Below are 17,452 nucleotides of genomic sequence, written 5' to 3' on the forward strand. Positions count from 1 at the left end.
AATATGCTCTTTTGTGAAGTCTGATTAGCTACCTGTTGACCTCAGGATCAGCCAGAGTCAGGATCAGCAAAAGCCCTTGGTCTTTAGGGGGAGAAGTAAAGGAAATGGACGAAACTGCCACAAGCTCTCCACCTACCGACCTCCTTTCTCCTCGTTCTCCTCCAAAGTGACTCTGGCTTGTCTTATTCCACCTCCTAATCCCTCCTACAATTATCTGTATACACCAAAAGATGGAGCCAGCATAGAATAGTGAGAAGGGCCATTTTCCAAGCATATGCTAACAGAGTATTGTCCAATAGGTAATTAGCCGTAAGTGCTTGGTTGTCTGATTCCACTGTACCTATTCAGAGTTTCAGCCCTTTGCACTCTTTGTTTGAATAAATGGGTTTTTAAAAGTAAATATTGAAGAACAAGGGGTGACCATGCAAATGAAATGTGAGCACACTTCCCTGCTAGGCCTCTCTCCATGTACAGGCAGTCCCCAATTCATGAATGAAAATTTGTGTTTCAGAAGTTGGTATGTTTGGAATTCAGAACATATTTTCCCATAGTAATCATGTTTTATAGGTTGTTCTAGTCCACCAACAAAAGCACAAAAGTCCATTTAACCCACAATGTGCTCAGAATTATAGTAGAGTAATATAATATAGGATTATAGAAATATAGTAATTATAGTAATAGTGCAAAGAACCTAACCAGTGGCTGTTCCTACAGGAAAATGCAACTAGAATTCCAAATGGGTAAGTCAGGATCCTAGGATTCTGAAGGAACTCCCGAAGACATATATCTAGTCCACACTCTCATTTTACTAGACCCAAGGGACCTGGTGATTTACTCAATATGACTTGAGTGGTAGCAGTCAAAAGTAGGATTTGATTCTAGATCCTGTCTCTCTCTCTTTCCACTGTAAGAGTTACATAACCTTACCCCTTAAGGGAGATGACAACTTCTCTCCCTATATGCCTACTAAGCAATGGATGTGTAGTTGTTACTGTTGTTCATTCATGACTCACTCTTTGTGATCCCATTTGACTTTTCTTGGCACAGATTGAGGAATGGTTTGCCATTTCCTTCTCCAGATAATTTTGCAGATGAGGAAACTGAAGCAAACAGAGTTAAGTGACTTGCCTAGAGTCATATAGCCAATAAATATCTGAGGCCAGGCTTGAACTCAAAGAGTTTTCTTGACTTCAGGCCTAGCACTTTAACCAAAGTGCCACCTAACTGCAGAGTGTGCAAACAAACAGCCTTGAGTATCTCTATGGTCTGGAACAAGAAAATCTGGGCAGTGTGGGAAAAATAAAGATAGGGGCTTTGTTGTAAGAAATACCAAGAAAATTAAAGGCTCTTCTGCCCTCAAATTCCCAAGGTTTCTGACAGGCAATCAGCAAGTATTTATTCAGCACTCATTATATGCTGATAATTGTGATAATATAAACCCCAGTATGCAAATATAGAAATGAAATTTATATAGAAAAAAAATTACTGGAGGCAACAGTATAGGTACAAGATACAGAGACGAGGTGGAAGGAAGCTCCAGAGGGGAAGACATTAGCAGTTAAGAGGACCTAAAAAAGCTACCTACAGAAAGTGGGAGTTGAGATTCTTAAAGGAAGCTAGGGAATCTAAGAGATGAAGAAAGATGAAAAGGAAAGAACATTCTGGGAATGAGGGACAGCCAGTGAAAAGACACAGGGACAGGAGATAAAATGCCATGTGCAAAAACCTCAAGTAGGCCAAAATGGCTGGATCATAAAAGCACAAGGATGGGAGTGAAGTCTAAGAAGCTGTGAAGAGCTTGAAATATCCAACAACAGGATTTTGTGTGTGTGTGTGTGATTCTGGAGCTAATGAAAGTGCTTGGAACTTGCTGAATAGGGAGATAAAATGAATACACTTGAGCTTTAAGAAAATCAAAATAGGAATCCAGCTTTTGGGATAAGAACTCACTACTTTCCAAAAAATGCTGGTAAAATTGGAAAATAGTATGGCAGAAATAAGGCAATGACCATCACCTAACACCCTATACAAAGGTAAGGTAGAAATGGGTTCATGATTTAGACATAAAAGGTGATACTATAAGCAAATGAGGAGAACAAGAAATAGTCTATCTCTCAGAACTGTGGAAAAGGATGAAATTTATGGCCAAAGAAGAACTAAAGAATATTATGAAATGCAAAATGAATAATTTTGATTATATTAAATTTAAAAAATTGTATAGAAAGAAAATTAATGCAGTCAACACTAGAAAGGAAGCAGAAAACGGGGGGGGGGGAATTTACATCCCAAGATTCTGAAAAAAGCCTCGATTTCTAAAATACATAGAGAATAGACTCAAATTTATAAGAATACAAGCCATATTCCAATTGATAAATGGTCAAAGGATATGAACAGACACTTTTCAGATGAAGAAATTAAAGCCATTTCTAGTTCTATGAAAAAAATGTTCTAAATCACTACTGATTAGAGAAGTGCAAATTAAGACAACTTTGAGATACCATTTTATATCTCTCAGATTGGTAAGAAGACAGGAAACGATAATAAGCGTTAGAGGGAATGTGGGAAAACTGGGACATTAATACATTGTTAGTGGAGTTGTGAACTGATCCAATCATTCTGGAAAGCAATTAGGAACTATGCCCAAATATAAAATTTTGCATACCCTTTGATCCAGCAGTATTTCTACTGGGTCTGTATCCCAAAAAGATCATAAAAAAAAGGGAAAAGGTCCTACATGTGCAAAAATGTTTATAGCAGCCCTTTTTGTAGTGGCAAGGAACTGGAAACAGTGGATGTACATCAGTTGGACAATGGCTAAATAAGTTATGGTATATGAAAGTTCTAGAAGATCATTGTTCTATAAGAAATGATCAGCTGGATGATTTCAAAAAGGTCTGCAGACACTCACATGAACAAATATTTTGTGAAGTGAGTAAAACTAAGAAAACATTGTACAGAGCAACAACAATATTATGTGATGATCAACTCTGATGAACGTGACTCTTTTCAAGAATGAAATGATTCAGACCAATTCTAATAGACTTGTGATAGAGAGAGAGACATGTACATCTAGAGAGAAGACTATGGGGACTGAATGTGGATAGCATAGTAGTTTCACCTTTTTGTTGTTGGTGTTTGCTTGCTTTTCTTTTTTCTTTCTCATTTCTTTCTCTTCTACTTGATTTTTCCTGTGCAGCATGATGAATGTGGAAATTTTAATCTATATTGGATTACTTGCTATGTAAGGAAGGGGAAGATGGGGAGGAAGGAATAAAATTTTTGAACACAAGATTTTGCAAAGGTGAATGTTGAAAACTATCGGTATGAATTTTGAAAAAAATAAAAAACTATTATTATTAAAAAAAAATAAACCTCCAATCTTTTAGACTAAAAAAAAATGAAAATGGGTTGTACTGAGAAAAAACTTGAAACATTAAAAATAAAAAGTATTACATTAGTTCCCCTGAGAGATGATGAGAGTTTGAACCTAACCATGTTATAGTAGAGGGGACCTATTGAAGAGATGCTGTGAATGAAAAAAATAAAATTTGGCAAAGAATTAGCCATATGGGGCAAGAGTGACAAGTGGAGGATATGTTGAGTCTGAGAAGCTTTCACAAACAACATCCAGTTGGATATATCCAAAATGAAGTTCATGAAGTATACAAAGACAAAGGAAATTAATTTTACAACCAATGTTCTGATAAAGGTCTAATTTCTAAAATATATAAAGAACTGTGTCAAATTTATAAGAATACAAGTCATTTCTGCAATTGATAAATGGTCAAAGGATATAAACAATTTTCAGATGACAAAATTCAAGCCATTTATAGTAGTATGAAAATCACTATTGACTAGAGAAATACAAATTTAAACAATTCTGAGGTACCAATTCATTCCTGTTATATTGGCTAACATGACAGGAAAAGATAATGATAAATGTTGGAGATGTGAGAAAACTGGGAACCAATACATGGTTAGTAGAGTTATGAAATGATCCAACCATTATGGAGAGCAATTTGGAACTATGCCCAAAAGGTTATAAAACTGTGCATATCCTTTGACCCACCAGTGCTACTACTGGGTATATGTATCCCAAGGAAATCATAAAGGAAAAAGGAACCAAATGTGCAAAAATGCACAGCAGCTCTTTCTGTGATGTCAAAGAATTAGAAAATGAGTAGATACACATTAATTGAGAAATACCTGAATAAATTGTGTTATATGAAGATAATGGAATATTATTGTTCTATTAAAAATGACTAACAAGCTGATTTTAGAAAGTCCTGGAAAGATTTACATGAAATTATGCTAAGCAAAATAAGCAGAAGCAGGAATACATTGTACACAGTAACAGCAAGAATGTGAGATGATCAACTATGAAAGATTTGGTTCTTCTCAATGAGTCAGTAATCAATTATCTCAATAGGAAATGCCATCTGCATCCAGAAAAAGAACTATGGAGATTTAATGTAAATCAACACATGCTATGTTCACATCTTTTGTCCTATTTTTTTTTTCTCGTGGTTTTTCCCTTTTGTTCTGAGTTTTCTTTTCATGATTCATAAAGAAATTTGTATTAAAAATTAATATCCATGTATAACCAGAAAAATAAAACAAAGTTTTTTTTAAAAAGAGTGGAGGGAAAAAGAAAACTAATAAAGCAATCAATTGGCTTTAAACACCTTTTATTTTAAACACCTACTATGTGCTATGTGGGCGAGTTATAAAGACAGCAAAAATCTTAAATTGTAGAGAATAGAAACAAAAGATGGTCTTGGGGCTCCTGTAAGGCATTTCCTGGGTTAACTATTTGCATTTTAAAGAGATTAGTGCCATGAAGTAGATAAATAGGAAGCTATTTATTGAACACTAGAGAATGATCAGTGATGACTGGAAATGATGCTCACTCATTCTAATGCCGCTAAAAAGGCCCTACCCAAAGCCAGAGCTGTAGTGCAGCCAAAGTTTGATCTAAGAATTTCCCCTCCTTCTGTTTCCAAGCTCCTTTCTCAAGTGTTTCTCATGACGTCACCTAAGTGTCCAGCACAGTGAGGGTCTGATCTAGTTGACGGGGACGGGGAAATCATTCCGTAGACCAAGAGCAAGGCAATTCTATTAAAATTCAGGAAAACCAATAAAGCAAACTTTAGGAAGAGTTTTCTGGCACCAAACAGGAGGGACAGCCACGGAAATACGGATTAAAGGTGGAGGAAGCGCTGATAGGGCAGATTGGCTCTTTTAGGACTAGCCTCTTTACCTATGGGTAGTGGGTGAAGTGGCGAACCTAATTCCCTCCTCAATTCCCCACCCCTATCCCCGCCAACACTCCCTGTCAACAACTCCTTGCTCACAAGCCTGTTTGTTGGAACAGGGTAGAGGGACTGGATCAGTCTCATTCTAAAAGAAGAAACTGACCTAGAGAAACGATACCTACAATGGCGAGAGGAAAGCAAAACTTTACAGTTTGAAATACTTATTGGAAAGAGGAAGGAGAAATGGAAAATTGGAGAAACCAGGAGCGAAGGACCCAAAGAGCCAAGAAAGGATCCAAGAGAGTCCGATTAGGAGATGGAAACTGATTTGGTTTTGCTAAATTAGTTGTTCTTTTGCATCTTTCTCTCGCTTCTTCCGGGGCAAGACGCTACCTTCCCCCCGAAAGAAAGAAAGAAAGAAAGAAAGAAAGAAAGAAAGAAAGAAAGAAAGAAAGAAAGAAAGAAAGAAAGAAAGAAAAGAAAAGAAAAAAGTTTGCAAACGCGGATCTAGTTCTGAGAGCAGTGGGGAAGAGAGAAGAATTTTTCCGGTTCAGAGAAGACCTGCGCGGATAAGGAGGGAGCTTCTTGCCATACTCCTCATCTGTATCTCCAACCTACTCCGGAATCCCGATATCACCACGAGCTACAACCCTGGCAGAGGCACCAAGGTCCTGGGAATGGCCTCCCACCGCTAGCCAATACTCCCTCCACTCCTCCAATTCCGCTTTCCTTCGCTCCTCCTCCTCCTTCCTGCGGGAGCTAGAGGGAATAGTTTACGGCTCTGTGATTCACTGAAGAGGGGAAGCTGATGTGGGAGGCGGGGAAAGGGGTGGAGGAAATAGGCGAAAGTGCCAAATAAAAAGGGCTTCCTAAGAAAACGCACGTAGCTCTTAGCTTGTACCAACGGTCGCAATTAGCAGCCAAGTGGGGGGCAAAATTGGCTTGGCTGGCTCTCCGCTCTATGTAGCTGAATCACAGGTGGGGAGGGAGGGAGGGAGAGAGAGAGAGAGAGAGAGAGAGAGAGAGAGAGAGAGAGAGAGAGAGAGAGAGAGAGAGAGAGAGGTGGAGGCGGGGAGGAGAGGGTAAGAAAGGGGGGAAAGAGAAGGAGAGGGAGAAAGAGACAGACAGGGAGGGAGGAAGAGAGACTCGTATTCCCAACCCCTCTCCTTCCCCCGACTCTTAAACCGCTTTCAGTTTACTTCCCCCTGGAGAGTGTCAAGGAATTTGGAAAAGACAGAAAGAGGGAGGAGATCCATGAAACAGTGGAGAAAATGATCAGCCAGCCAGCAGTCCTCTTGGAACTCCTGAACGTCAGTTGTCTGCGGCTTGCAAAATCAGCATCCTCCTCGCAATTTGGGATGAGAATCTAAGACAACCTTCCTCGTACTTTTGCCTTCTTAGGGAGGCTGCTCTGTGGATGAATTTCTGCCTGACAATAGTCCCCTAGCTCTGTCCCATGGCTAAAGAATGTTGGGACCACGGCATCTACAAAGAAAAGTCCCAGCTTGCATTTGACTGAATACCCTCTCCTTGTACCTTTTTTTTTTTTCCTTTTAAGGGAAGGTTCTGGGGTTTTTGTTATTGTTCTCACTTTGGGGGAGGATGTTGGAAAGAAAATATGAAGTAGAGGAGAGAACAGTTTATTTTTACATTGCCCCCCTATTTTCGATCCGCCCATGCATCCCTTCAGGAAGAGGAAGACAAGTCGTTAAAGTTTATGTCAGTCCGGACAAACCCCTGCTTTCCTTCGGGCTGCACTCTATGATCTACTGAGCGATTTCGCATCTGCATGTGTTTGTCCAAGGTGGCGTGAAAGGCACCACGTGCGCCCAGCAGTCTCAGCTCAGGAGCGGGTGCATGGCCCCCCGGGATTTTGCGGGGCCACCGCCTCTGCAGCCACAGCCATCACCTTTACAGGCGTCTGGGATCTGGCAAGGGAAAATGTTAGCGATGGGGGCGCTGACAGGCGTCTCTGTGCTCAGCCTCATAACCTATGGCTACCTGTCCTGGGGCCACGGCCTGGAGGAGGAAGAGGAAGGAGCTGCAGCTAGAGTCCCCCAAGGTAGAGATGGGCCTGAGCCTAGCTCATCCTCTACCTCTCAACCTCATATCGTCTTTATCCTAGTTGATGACCAAGGATTCAGAGATGTGGGATACCATGGGTCAGAAATCAAGACGCCCACTCTGGACAAGCTCGCTGCGCAAGGAGTTAAACTGGAAAACTACTACGTCCAGCCTATTTGCACACCGTCTAGAAGCCAATTTATCACTGGAAAGTAAGTTGTACTGCTTTTGTTTATTTTTCACATTCTGGCCAGCCTAAACACATGTTGAAATCTCCAAAATGAGCAATAGAGACAATAATGTGTAAAGATCTAATATCATCTAATTAAAGGGGCTCCTATGATTGTCTTGAAAGTTTACTCACCTTATTCCTCTTTCTTCGTTTATCCTATACCCCAAGTAAAGATCTTTACAATATAGAATACAATTATCATTTAACTCTTTGGCCACAAGCCAGAGAGCTCTAGAAGGTACAAGCATTCAAAATTTTGTCTTAATAACCATGCTTGCCCAAGCTTTGCGATTATTATCATTTGAGATATTGATGGATTTTTACCATCTAAAGGTGGAGAGATGTAGCTTGAAGAGAATAGAGTTCTATCTCCAGTTGCACCTAGCTCAGAGGTCAGAAAGGAAGAGCTACAAAAACACAGTTAGTTCTGAATGTGTCTTAGAATAGAAACTACATAATGAAAAAGTTTTATTTCCAAGAGCAACTGTCAAAATTCCTGTAGATGCATGCAATGAGTGGTACATGTATCAGATTGCACATGTTTAACCTATATTAGATTACTTGCTGTCTAGGTGAGGGAGGAAGTGGGTAGAGAAGGAGAAAAATTTGGACAAAGTTTTGCAAGGATGAATGTTTAAAAACTATCTTTGCATGTAAGTCAAAGTTTGTTCTCAGGTTTTCAGCTGTTTCTCAACTGTACTGGCATTTTTGTGACAACTTTAAAGCATTGGGCATTAGCTTATTTGGGTACTAAAGTTAATGTTGTTATTCTTCTAAATAGTCAAATCTGCTTTTTAAGCACTTTCTAAATCACTGTTCACTTAGCCATGTAAATGTTGCATTGTAAAGAATACATTTGTAATTGTTACTCCATTGCTAAAGTATAAATTCGCTAGTCACAAAAGTTTTGGATGCCACAGTCTGAGCAGTGAAATAGAACTAAACTGGAACATGAAGCACAGAATTCAGTAACTAATCAATTTTGAGAATTGCAGAATAAAATTCTCCGTTTGTTTGAATCTGTTTGCTTTGTGATTTCACTTGCAGAGAACATTTTGTAAAGATTGAAATTGTTTTTGGATTTGGATCCTATGAAAGTAGCCAATATCCCCTGGAAAAATCAAGTTTATTTTACAGGAATCTATGTCCTGAAGTCTTTCAGCTTACAACATGATTTCCACTGCTTAGCAAAACGTCAGAAACTTATTACCTCTGACAGAAAAAATAAAATAAAATGAAATGAAAATGATGGTCATCCTTACTCATCCTTTTTTGAGAGAAGGAAAAAAGTGTTCATGGTAATTTTACTTGCACTTTGGGATCATTTTAAGAATTAACATGTCATATGAAAGAAGGAGCAGAGAGTTGACTGGAAAACAATTTCATGTACTCTACTAGCAGTAAAATTTGGTAGGTCAGGCCCCAGCCTCTCTTACCCTCACTAAACCTTTCCTTCTTAGCTTTTGAAATGAATGGAACATAAACTATACCTAAGTGGCAATTGTGATTTCAGATAATTGAAGGAATTCAGATCTATCCAGACAGTAAGCAGTATTTATTAGAATATTGAACTATCAGAGAGTATTTTCAAAAAAGGGTGTAAATTCAAGGTTTTTCCAGAGAGGACATAGTGTAGGGGGAAGAATGCTGAATTTGGTATCACATCCTAGCTAGCTCTGCTAATTACTGATGATCTTACCTTAGATAAGTCACTTGTCTCTGAGCTTCAGTTTGTCAAATAAAAAGTTGGATTGGATGAATCATAATCAATTCTCTGAAACAATAAAAATAAAGGAAACAAAAGACTCATATATATATATATATATATATATATATATATATATATATATATTTACATGTTCAATATAAATTAATGTTCTGAAATTAAAAAAGGAAAATATCTTTATGCACATATGCCCATATATAACATAAATCAATTGTAAATAAGAAAATGTATATATATGTATAAAGTATTTAAAATTCAGATATGAAACTTTAAAAAGATACCCTTTACTTAAATCCATTAGATCTTAAGCTCTTTGAGAGCACAGATTATTTATTTTTTGCCTTTCTTTATATTTTGAGATGTGTAATATCTGACATATAGTAAGTGCTAATTGATTAACTGATCAGTTTTATCATAGATCATAAGATGAGATTAAGACAGAGCTGGTAAAGAATCTTAGAGGCCTACTCTATTTAAGATGAGATAACTGAGGATCAGGAAGGATAACTGACTTTCCAGAGTTTACATAGTAATTAAGAATATGAAATTATAAGAAAAAATTAAACTGAAATCATATTTAAATCATTTTTATGGAATTAAGTTTGGTTATATATCCATCAGTCCATTATCCAGCTGAAAATTTCAATTGCATACAGTGTGCCCACATAATGGAATTGAGACGGGAAAGCCCCAAACTGGTCACCCACAGCTAAATTTTACTTTTCTGTAGTCTTTGATAAATGAAGTTTTGCTTTTTGTTTTGTTTGGTTTTTTCACTTGCAAGTTTTTGGGTTATTTTTTCCAAGACAATTTGCTGAAAGTAGATAAGAATTTCCTTTACCTGAAAAAGAAACAAAGAAAGAAAGTGGTTTTGACAATCTAGTTCTGGACGACATATTACTAAAGAAGAGCCAGAAAAATATTGTCATTTATCCTTTCCATGAGAATAAATGGCAGGCTTGTTTTATGCTTCCTGACTCCTATAAAAGGCACACGTAAGGAAATCAAAATCTAATAATTGAATCTGAATTATGCAGATGATAAATTAGGTAGGTAAAGGAAGAAAAGATCCAAATGCTTTTTAGTCCTACAAAAAAACAATGTATATAAATTATTCAAGTTTAAGTTCAGTCTATCCCTATATTTAATCTAGGCTTATCAAACGTTTCTTTGTTGTAGTAAGATCTTACCAGCTTTTTAAAAATAGAAGCTGTTCTCTTCTGTTGCAAAAATCTGTAACTGATTATAGATCCCTATAACAATTGAGAATTTTTCTTCCTGACTGTAAGGGTGAGTGACTTTGGGAGTGAGTCAGTTAGCCTGTCAACAGCTATTCATTGTGAGCAGAGCATTATACTGCAAGGATAGGGAATATTAAGGAAATATAAGGTAGGGTCTCTGTCCTGGAGGGGCTTCTAATCTGTTTGTAAGATAAAGGGTGTATTGAGAAAGTAGTTATATTGAATTGAGAAAGTAGTTATATTGAATGGGACCTTCCTTCCTAGTATTTCCTGCTGGGTTTTGTCATGGCTATGATATTAAGAAAGCAACAATTTCTAAACTGACCTTCATATACAATTCTTCTTAATAAAGAAGCAAATAAATTACTATTTTTTAAAATCAAGGTTTCCCTTTACTTTAGTGGAATAAAAATATTAAATGTGCAAGATTTACATGAAATAATCTTTTATCCCAAGGTGGTATCCTTGTCTTTAATTTCCTTAATGAAAATCTGCTGTATTAAAAAGTTTGTTGAATTATCTAATAGGAGAATTCTTTCCTATGTCTTCCGTATTGAAAACTTTCTTGTGACAGAGCGGAAGAAGGGAGAAAACAGACATTTTTAAGTGACTAAGTAAGATATGCCAGGCTGACACTATGCTAAACATTTCACAAATCTCATTTGATAGAAGTAAAATAGGAAGAAAATCAATTAAGCAAAACCATAAGATATAAGGTATCTCATCTGATGATGCGTTCAATATTCTCCCCTTTTTGACATGCTTCATTCTTTCTTTTCTGGGACCTTCAATGATATTCAATTTCCTTTTTGTGATTTTTTTCACTTACATCATTGTAGTCATTGTGGTTTTTAAAGATTTAATTTACCTTTTTGTCCCTCACACTTTTGAACTGAAAAAAAAAATAGGACATTATTATTAAGGTATTTTTACAATGGTCAAGCCCAATGCAACTAGGAAGTAAGAAGCTAGAAGTGCTTGAGATTCCCAGAGGTAATTTCTGTGACCAAGAGACTGCCTAGTGGGCGGGACTCTGCTCATATTGAGATAGCCTCATTAATGGGAGTGTCTCTTTCCCTGATTGGCCATGTGTGTAACCTCATAGACCCTTCTTAAGCCTGATGCAGGAAGAGGCCAGTCTCTTTGTCCTGGGGAAGCTGAGCCAAGTGAATGGATACCTAAGAGGAAAGGAGCTTGATAGTGAGCATGTAGGCCTCTCACAGACCTGGTATTCACTTGGGAGTTAACAGGTCAGGGCAATATGTGAGCAAGTATAATAAAAGACCTTAAATTTGCACATAGATGTGTCCTTGAGCTTGATCATAGGGTACTAGATTCATATTGCTTCTCTGCTTTCCACCCTAGGTGGGGTTTCTACTGGTTCTTCCCAAATATTAATTCTGAATCTTAATATTAATTTTTGAATATTAAACTTCAAGGCTCTGACAATTTACGATGTGCTCACATCTGGCACCATCTGTAAAGGGCAGGATACTTAACCCTGGGCAGTCACTTCATTTGCAAATGCCCTAGCGTTACTCAGCAGTTCTTTACATGGCCAGTCTCTCCTAATTCCCAAGGCTTCAGAGAATCTTCTGGCCACTGACCTTTTGTAGTGTCAACCAATAACCCAGCTTACCTCTTCTGAGGTCTTCAGAGGTCTGCTACGATTTCATAAACCATAGTTTAATAACCAATAGTGTGTTCAAGAACAGCCATGTGCAAACTTAAAAGTCTTTTTATTTTTAGTAAGTTCAGAGATCACAATTGATTAATTTAATTCTCAGGCAACTCATAGACTTTAAGATTTTAGAGGAGTTGCTGATCTTTATCAATGAAGGATATTTCCACACCTAGAACTCTCAGTACCAATAAAATCACAAATATAGACTCCCCTCTACTAGTATGAAAAAGGTTAAAGGTGCTCAGAGTAATTTGAATTTGGAATAGTTTGGGTTACTTGGCTTCCAATAGACGAACCATTTTTGATTATTTTTGTTTGGAGAAAAAAATCATGAAATTAATTTATCTCTGAAATTACACATCTAGAGGTTAAAAGAAAGGTAAAATTAGAGTATTAAATACTACACTTCAAAAGTATCAGGCAAGGATGAAATCATCTTAAAAATTATACTGTTAACTTGTATTTCTGCCAATATTACTGAAAGTCAAGGGAAAAAAAGGATCTAAATTCTATACCACATCATTTGTATAAGTGGGTAGACCCAATTAAAAGAAAATTTGACTATCACATGCATACCTATATGCAGTGTCTTCCCATTTCTCTTTCCCCTATTATATTTCAATACCCATACTCAAAAGCCTAGAACAATGTTCTTGGTGTAACAAATGACCACTATATAATACTTTTTAAAAACTAACTTAATTTATATACTTAAATCATAAAAGCTAACAAGTCTATGAGTATGCGGGTCACCTAACTTCTTTAAAAATCTAGATTGGCTTTTTGAAACCTCAATTTTGAGGCTCAAGTTTGAAAGTCTCAACATATTTGGGAGAGAATAACCTTATATTTAACTTAAAAGACCTGCAGACAGCTCAAAAGAAACTATTAGACCATCAGTAATGCTTAGGAAACAATTGCCTATTCTTAATTGATCAGGGATGTTTCCGCATCCTTTGGTAGTCATTGGTAGATAATTAGGATCAAAGTTCCTGGTTTGACATAAATCTTCAAAGAGTAACCCTTTGAAGTGAATCCCCACTTAGGTAATTCTGTCCAGTTTCCTGAACAGGTGTTCTGGAAGGTGGGTATTAATCCAGGTGCTAGAGGATAAGACGTTTTCTTACAAACAGTATCTCTCAAAAGATCAAAGCTGGCTTGTTGGAAGGTAAGCTATTAGAGAATGGGTTATATGATTATTTTCAATTAAAATTGTGTTCCTACTTTTCATCTGGAGGCTTCTGGTGAAAGCTTGGATCCAATTTTGGTGTAATCCTTTGTTTCAGAATTAATTTAATTTAATATAGCTTAATCTCAAGACATGTTTTGGTATAATTCTGGTTGAAATGAGTATTTTACATATTATAAATATTTCCTTAAGCTTTACTTCAAAAATTATTTTTAAAAAAATTCCTTCCACCCTCACCTCTCCATGTTTATAAATATTTTTCTTGTTTTATTTTTGTAATATATTTCATAGTTAAAAGTAAATGCAATATAATTTTAAGATTAACATAATCAATGAAGACATGTCCCAATGATTGTGATTGTTTCAAACAGTAATGGAAGAAGAAAGGAAGAATATGTTCTATTTTCATGACTTTGGAGAATTATTTGTGTTCATAGTTTGAAATTTCTGGGAAAATGCTGCTAAGTTGTCGTGGAATAAAGGCAGACATAAGAAATGGGTCAAAAGAGCTACCAAGACTAGTAGAACCAAAATGCAGATGACAGTTATATATAATGTCAAAATTATCAGAACTAAATCTATTTACACCTCTGTGTATTATATTGTCTGTATTGATACTATTGTTGTCTAAATAATACAAATAATACAAATGTTTTGCTCAGTTAGCAGTATTTCTTTTACCATTTGGCCAATTCTACTTTTTAGACAGTTGTTTTCTTTTTTCTAAGCTGTCAACTCCTTTTTTCCATACTTTCCTTGCATTATTTTCATTCCTTTCCCCAATGTTCCTTCTACTTGTCGTATATTATTTTTAAGCTCAAAAAGGAGCTTGAGTTCTTTCTGGGCTTGACATAACTTCCCACTTGTATTTGGGATTTTGATTATAGGTGTTTTATCATAGATGTTCTTTTCTGAATTTGTGTCCTTGTCAACCTAATAACTTCCTAAAATCAGATTCTTTTGTTGTTGTTGTTTTCTCATTTTTATTCATTTTCTTTCATTTAAATTTGAACTCTACTTCCAGAGTGGCAGGTGTATTGCCTCAGGCTCCTTGAGACCCTAGTTATTTGCCTGCTGCTGCTCTGATGTTTCCCTGAGACCCACAAGGGACCTTTGTATCTGGAGTACTGCCCTGAGTAGGTAGGATGGGGTGTTGTTGTCAGTGCTAGAGGCTATTGGGGTCTGGAAGCTTACCTGGTTCTGAGCCAGGGTCCTAATGCCAGCGTCTCTCATGTGCTGGGGCCTTTGGGGTATTTCTGCAGTTCTCCAGGATTATACTGACATTTGTGATAGTCTGGCGCCTGGAGTTTGCCTTTTTCCATAAAGGCTATGATGAAGGTCATGGAGATCTGGCTGCAGAAGGTTGCCTGTTTGCCCATGTGGGAGGTCTGAAGTGGGAAGTTCTGCCCTTTCCCTTGGTTGTGCTGAGGCACTTGTTGGGTCCTAGTTTGGTGCTTGCCTGCTCCACTGCAGTGGGGCTCAGGATCTCCCAGTGGTTTACTGAAGGGGGGTTTACTGCTTTCCTGGACTGTGTTCCCCTTTTCCCTAGGTGAGACTGACTTTTTTTTTCTAATCTTACAAGGTTCTTGGGTTAAAAGATTATTTCACTCCATCTTTTTGCTAATTCCACTGTTTCAGAATATTTTTGATGTGCTATTTTATGGTTGTTTGAAGGTGAAGGTGGGAGAGTTATATCAATTTACTGCTTTCTCTACCATTTTGGCTTCCAGAAGTCTAATTCAGCCAGAAAATATTTTTTTGTAAAATAGTTTTTGCTTTGGGAAATTGTTATATTCTAGCAAAAGAGAATTTAAAATCAATTTGTGCAAATGAATTATTACTTTTGCTAAGAGTTTCATCATATAATTTAGTTATATTCTTGGGATTAGAAATGAAAAGGACCTACTAATAAAGCAAAGTAAAAACACAGAAAAGGGCTTCAGATACTGGTCAGTTCCACATAATCTTCCTTTTTCATTCTTTAAGATTAATAATTAATAATGTTTTACAAATATTTTCTCATTTATTTTTCACAATAACTGTAAGAGATAGTTGTTATTATTATTGCAACTTAAAATAGAAGAAACTGTATCAGATAGTGTTTAAGTGATTTAGGGTTAGACTAAATTTAGTATGTATCAGAGGAAAAACTCAGTTTTTCCTAAATCCAGACACAGCACTATTCCTCTGAGCCATCTTTCTTACAAAACAATTTGTATTTATTGCTTTCTCCATTAGAATGTAAAGCACTCATATGTAGTGATAACTTCATTCTTTATTCCCTTATTTCCAGCTCCAATCAATGTTTTTGACATAGAGGAGATATTTAATAAATACTTTTTAATTCAATTCAGTGAGGGCTGTCATATCATAGGAGCTTGATTTTTCAGGATACAAACTCTCATCTATTGAATGTAAAGCATTATAAAGATCTAACTTTGAGATTTCTAGTGCTAGAACAGCTAACTGTGCTAACTGTGTATAGGCATCTGAATACCATTCTTTCCTGTACATTATCTGATTGTGTGAGAAATTATAAGAATACTATATTATGCCTCTGGATATCTGAATTCTACTCTTGACTCTGAAACCAAAATCTTTTTAGGCCTCATTTTTCATCATCTGTATAAGAGAGTTGAATTGGATGATCAATAGATTAATAAATTCACTTATATCTTAAATAGTCTACAATCTATGTTTAATTTTTCTTCATAAGTCCCTTATTTATACATAAGCATATTGAAGGCTACTATTTGAAATTTGAATTATATCACATCATTAACACCCTAACAAAACGCAGCTATTCTTCTTGGCTCTAATCCTGACTTTTTCAGAAGTCTCAGGACTTTATAGTTTCTATTCCTTGAGACACTTAGTAAATCCACCTTCATATTTTTCACCAGTTGTTCACTTAGTTCCCTTTAATAAATACATTTTCCCTCTTCATTTCCTCTCTCTGTGGTAGCTAAGTGGTACAGTAGATTGAGCATTGAGCCTGAAGTCAGGAAGACCTAACTTCAAATCTGGCTTCAGACATTTGTTATTTATGTGACCCTGGCCAAGTCACTTAATCCTATTTGCCTCAGTTCCTCTTCTATAAAATGAGTTGGAGAAGAAAATGGTAAACCATGCTAGTGTTTCTGCCAAGAAAACCCCAAATTATGTCACTGAGCATTAGACACTACTGAAAACATCTAAGCAATATTTCCCTCTCTAAATCAAAAATGCAGGTGGGCATGAATATAGGGATTGGGAATTCAATGTAATTGTTTTTAGTCATCTCCCAGAGTTCAGATGACAAAATTAAAGCCTTTTATAGTTAACTGAAAAAATGCTTTAAATCGCTACTGATTAGAGAAATGCAAATTAAAACAATTCTGAGGTATCATCTCACACCTCTCAGATTGTCTAAGATGACAGAAGAAGATAATGTTAAATGTTGGAGGGAATGTAGGAAAATGGGACATAAAGCATTATTGATTGTTTTGCAAAGTGGTCTAACCATTCTGGAGAGCAATCTGGAACCATTCCTAAAGAACTTTCAAACTGTGTATACCCTTTGACCTAGCAGGGCCATTACTATGTCTGCATCACAATGAAATTATAAAGAAGGGAAAAGGACTCACATGTGCAAAAATGATTGTAGCAGTTCTTGTTGTGGCAGCAAAGAATTGGAAAATGAGTGGATGCCCATCAATTGGGGAATGGCTGAACAAGTTGTGGTACATAAAGGTAGTGGAATATTATTGTTCTATAAAAAATGATGAATAAACTTATTATAGAAAGGCCTGGAAAGATTTACATAAACTGATGCCGAATGAATCAAGCAGAACCAGGAATTGTACACCATAACAGCAAGAATGTGCAATCATCTATAATTTATCTTGTTTAACATATATTGGATTGCTTGCCATCTAGGGAAAGGGGTGGGGAGGAAGGAGGAGAAAATTCGAAACACAAGGCTATGCAAAGGTCAATGTTGTCAAATTACCCATGCATATGTTTTGAAAATAAAAAGCTTTAAAAATTTAAAAAAAAAAGAATATTTGATGATCAACTAT

At 36.5% G+C, this 17,452-nt stretch overlaps 1 protein-coding gene across 1 annotated transcript in view; it reads left to right on the plus strand.

Moving 5' to 3' along the window:
• The first annotated feature begins 6,349 nt into the window (after window positions 1–6,349).
• ARSJ (arylsulfatase family member J) overlaps window positions 6,350–17,452 on the plus strand; it is a 139,339-nt gene continuing 128,236 nt past the window's right edge. The window contains exon 1 of the mRNA XM_031943919.1: window positions 6,350–7,531. Coding sequence (XP_031799779.1) covers window positions 7,113–7,531 — 419 coding nt within the window. The 5' untranslated portion in view covers window positions 6,350–7,112. The remainder of the gene's footprint in view (window positions 7,532–17,452) is intronic.

The sequence above is a fragment of the Sarcophilus harrisii genome, chromosome 6 (genome assembly GCF_902635505.1).
Source record: "Sarcophilus harrisii chromosome 6, mSarHar1.11, whole genome shotgun sequence".
In the NCBI taxonomy this organism is placed as follows: domain Eukaryota; kingdom Metazoa; phylum Chordata; class Mammalia; order Dasyuromorphia; family Dasyuridae; genus Sarcophilus; species Sarcophilus harrisii.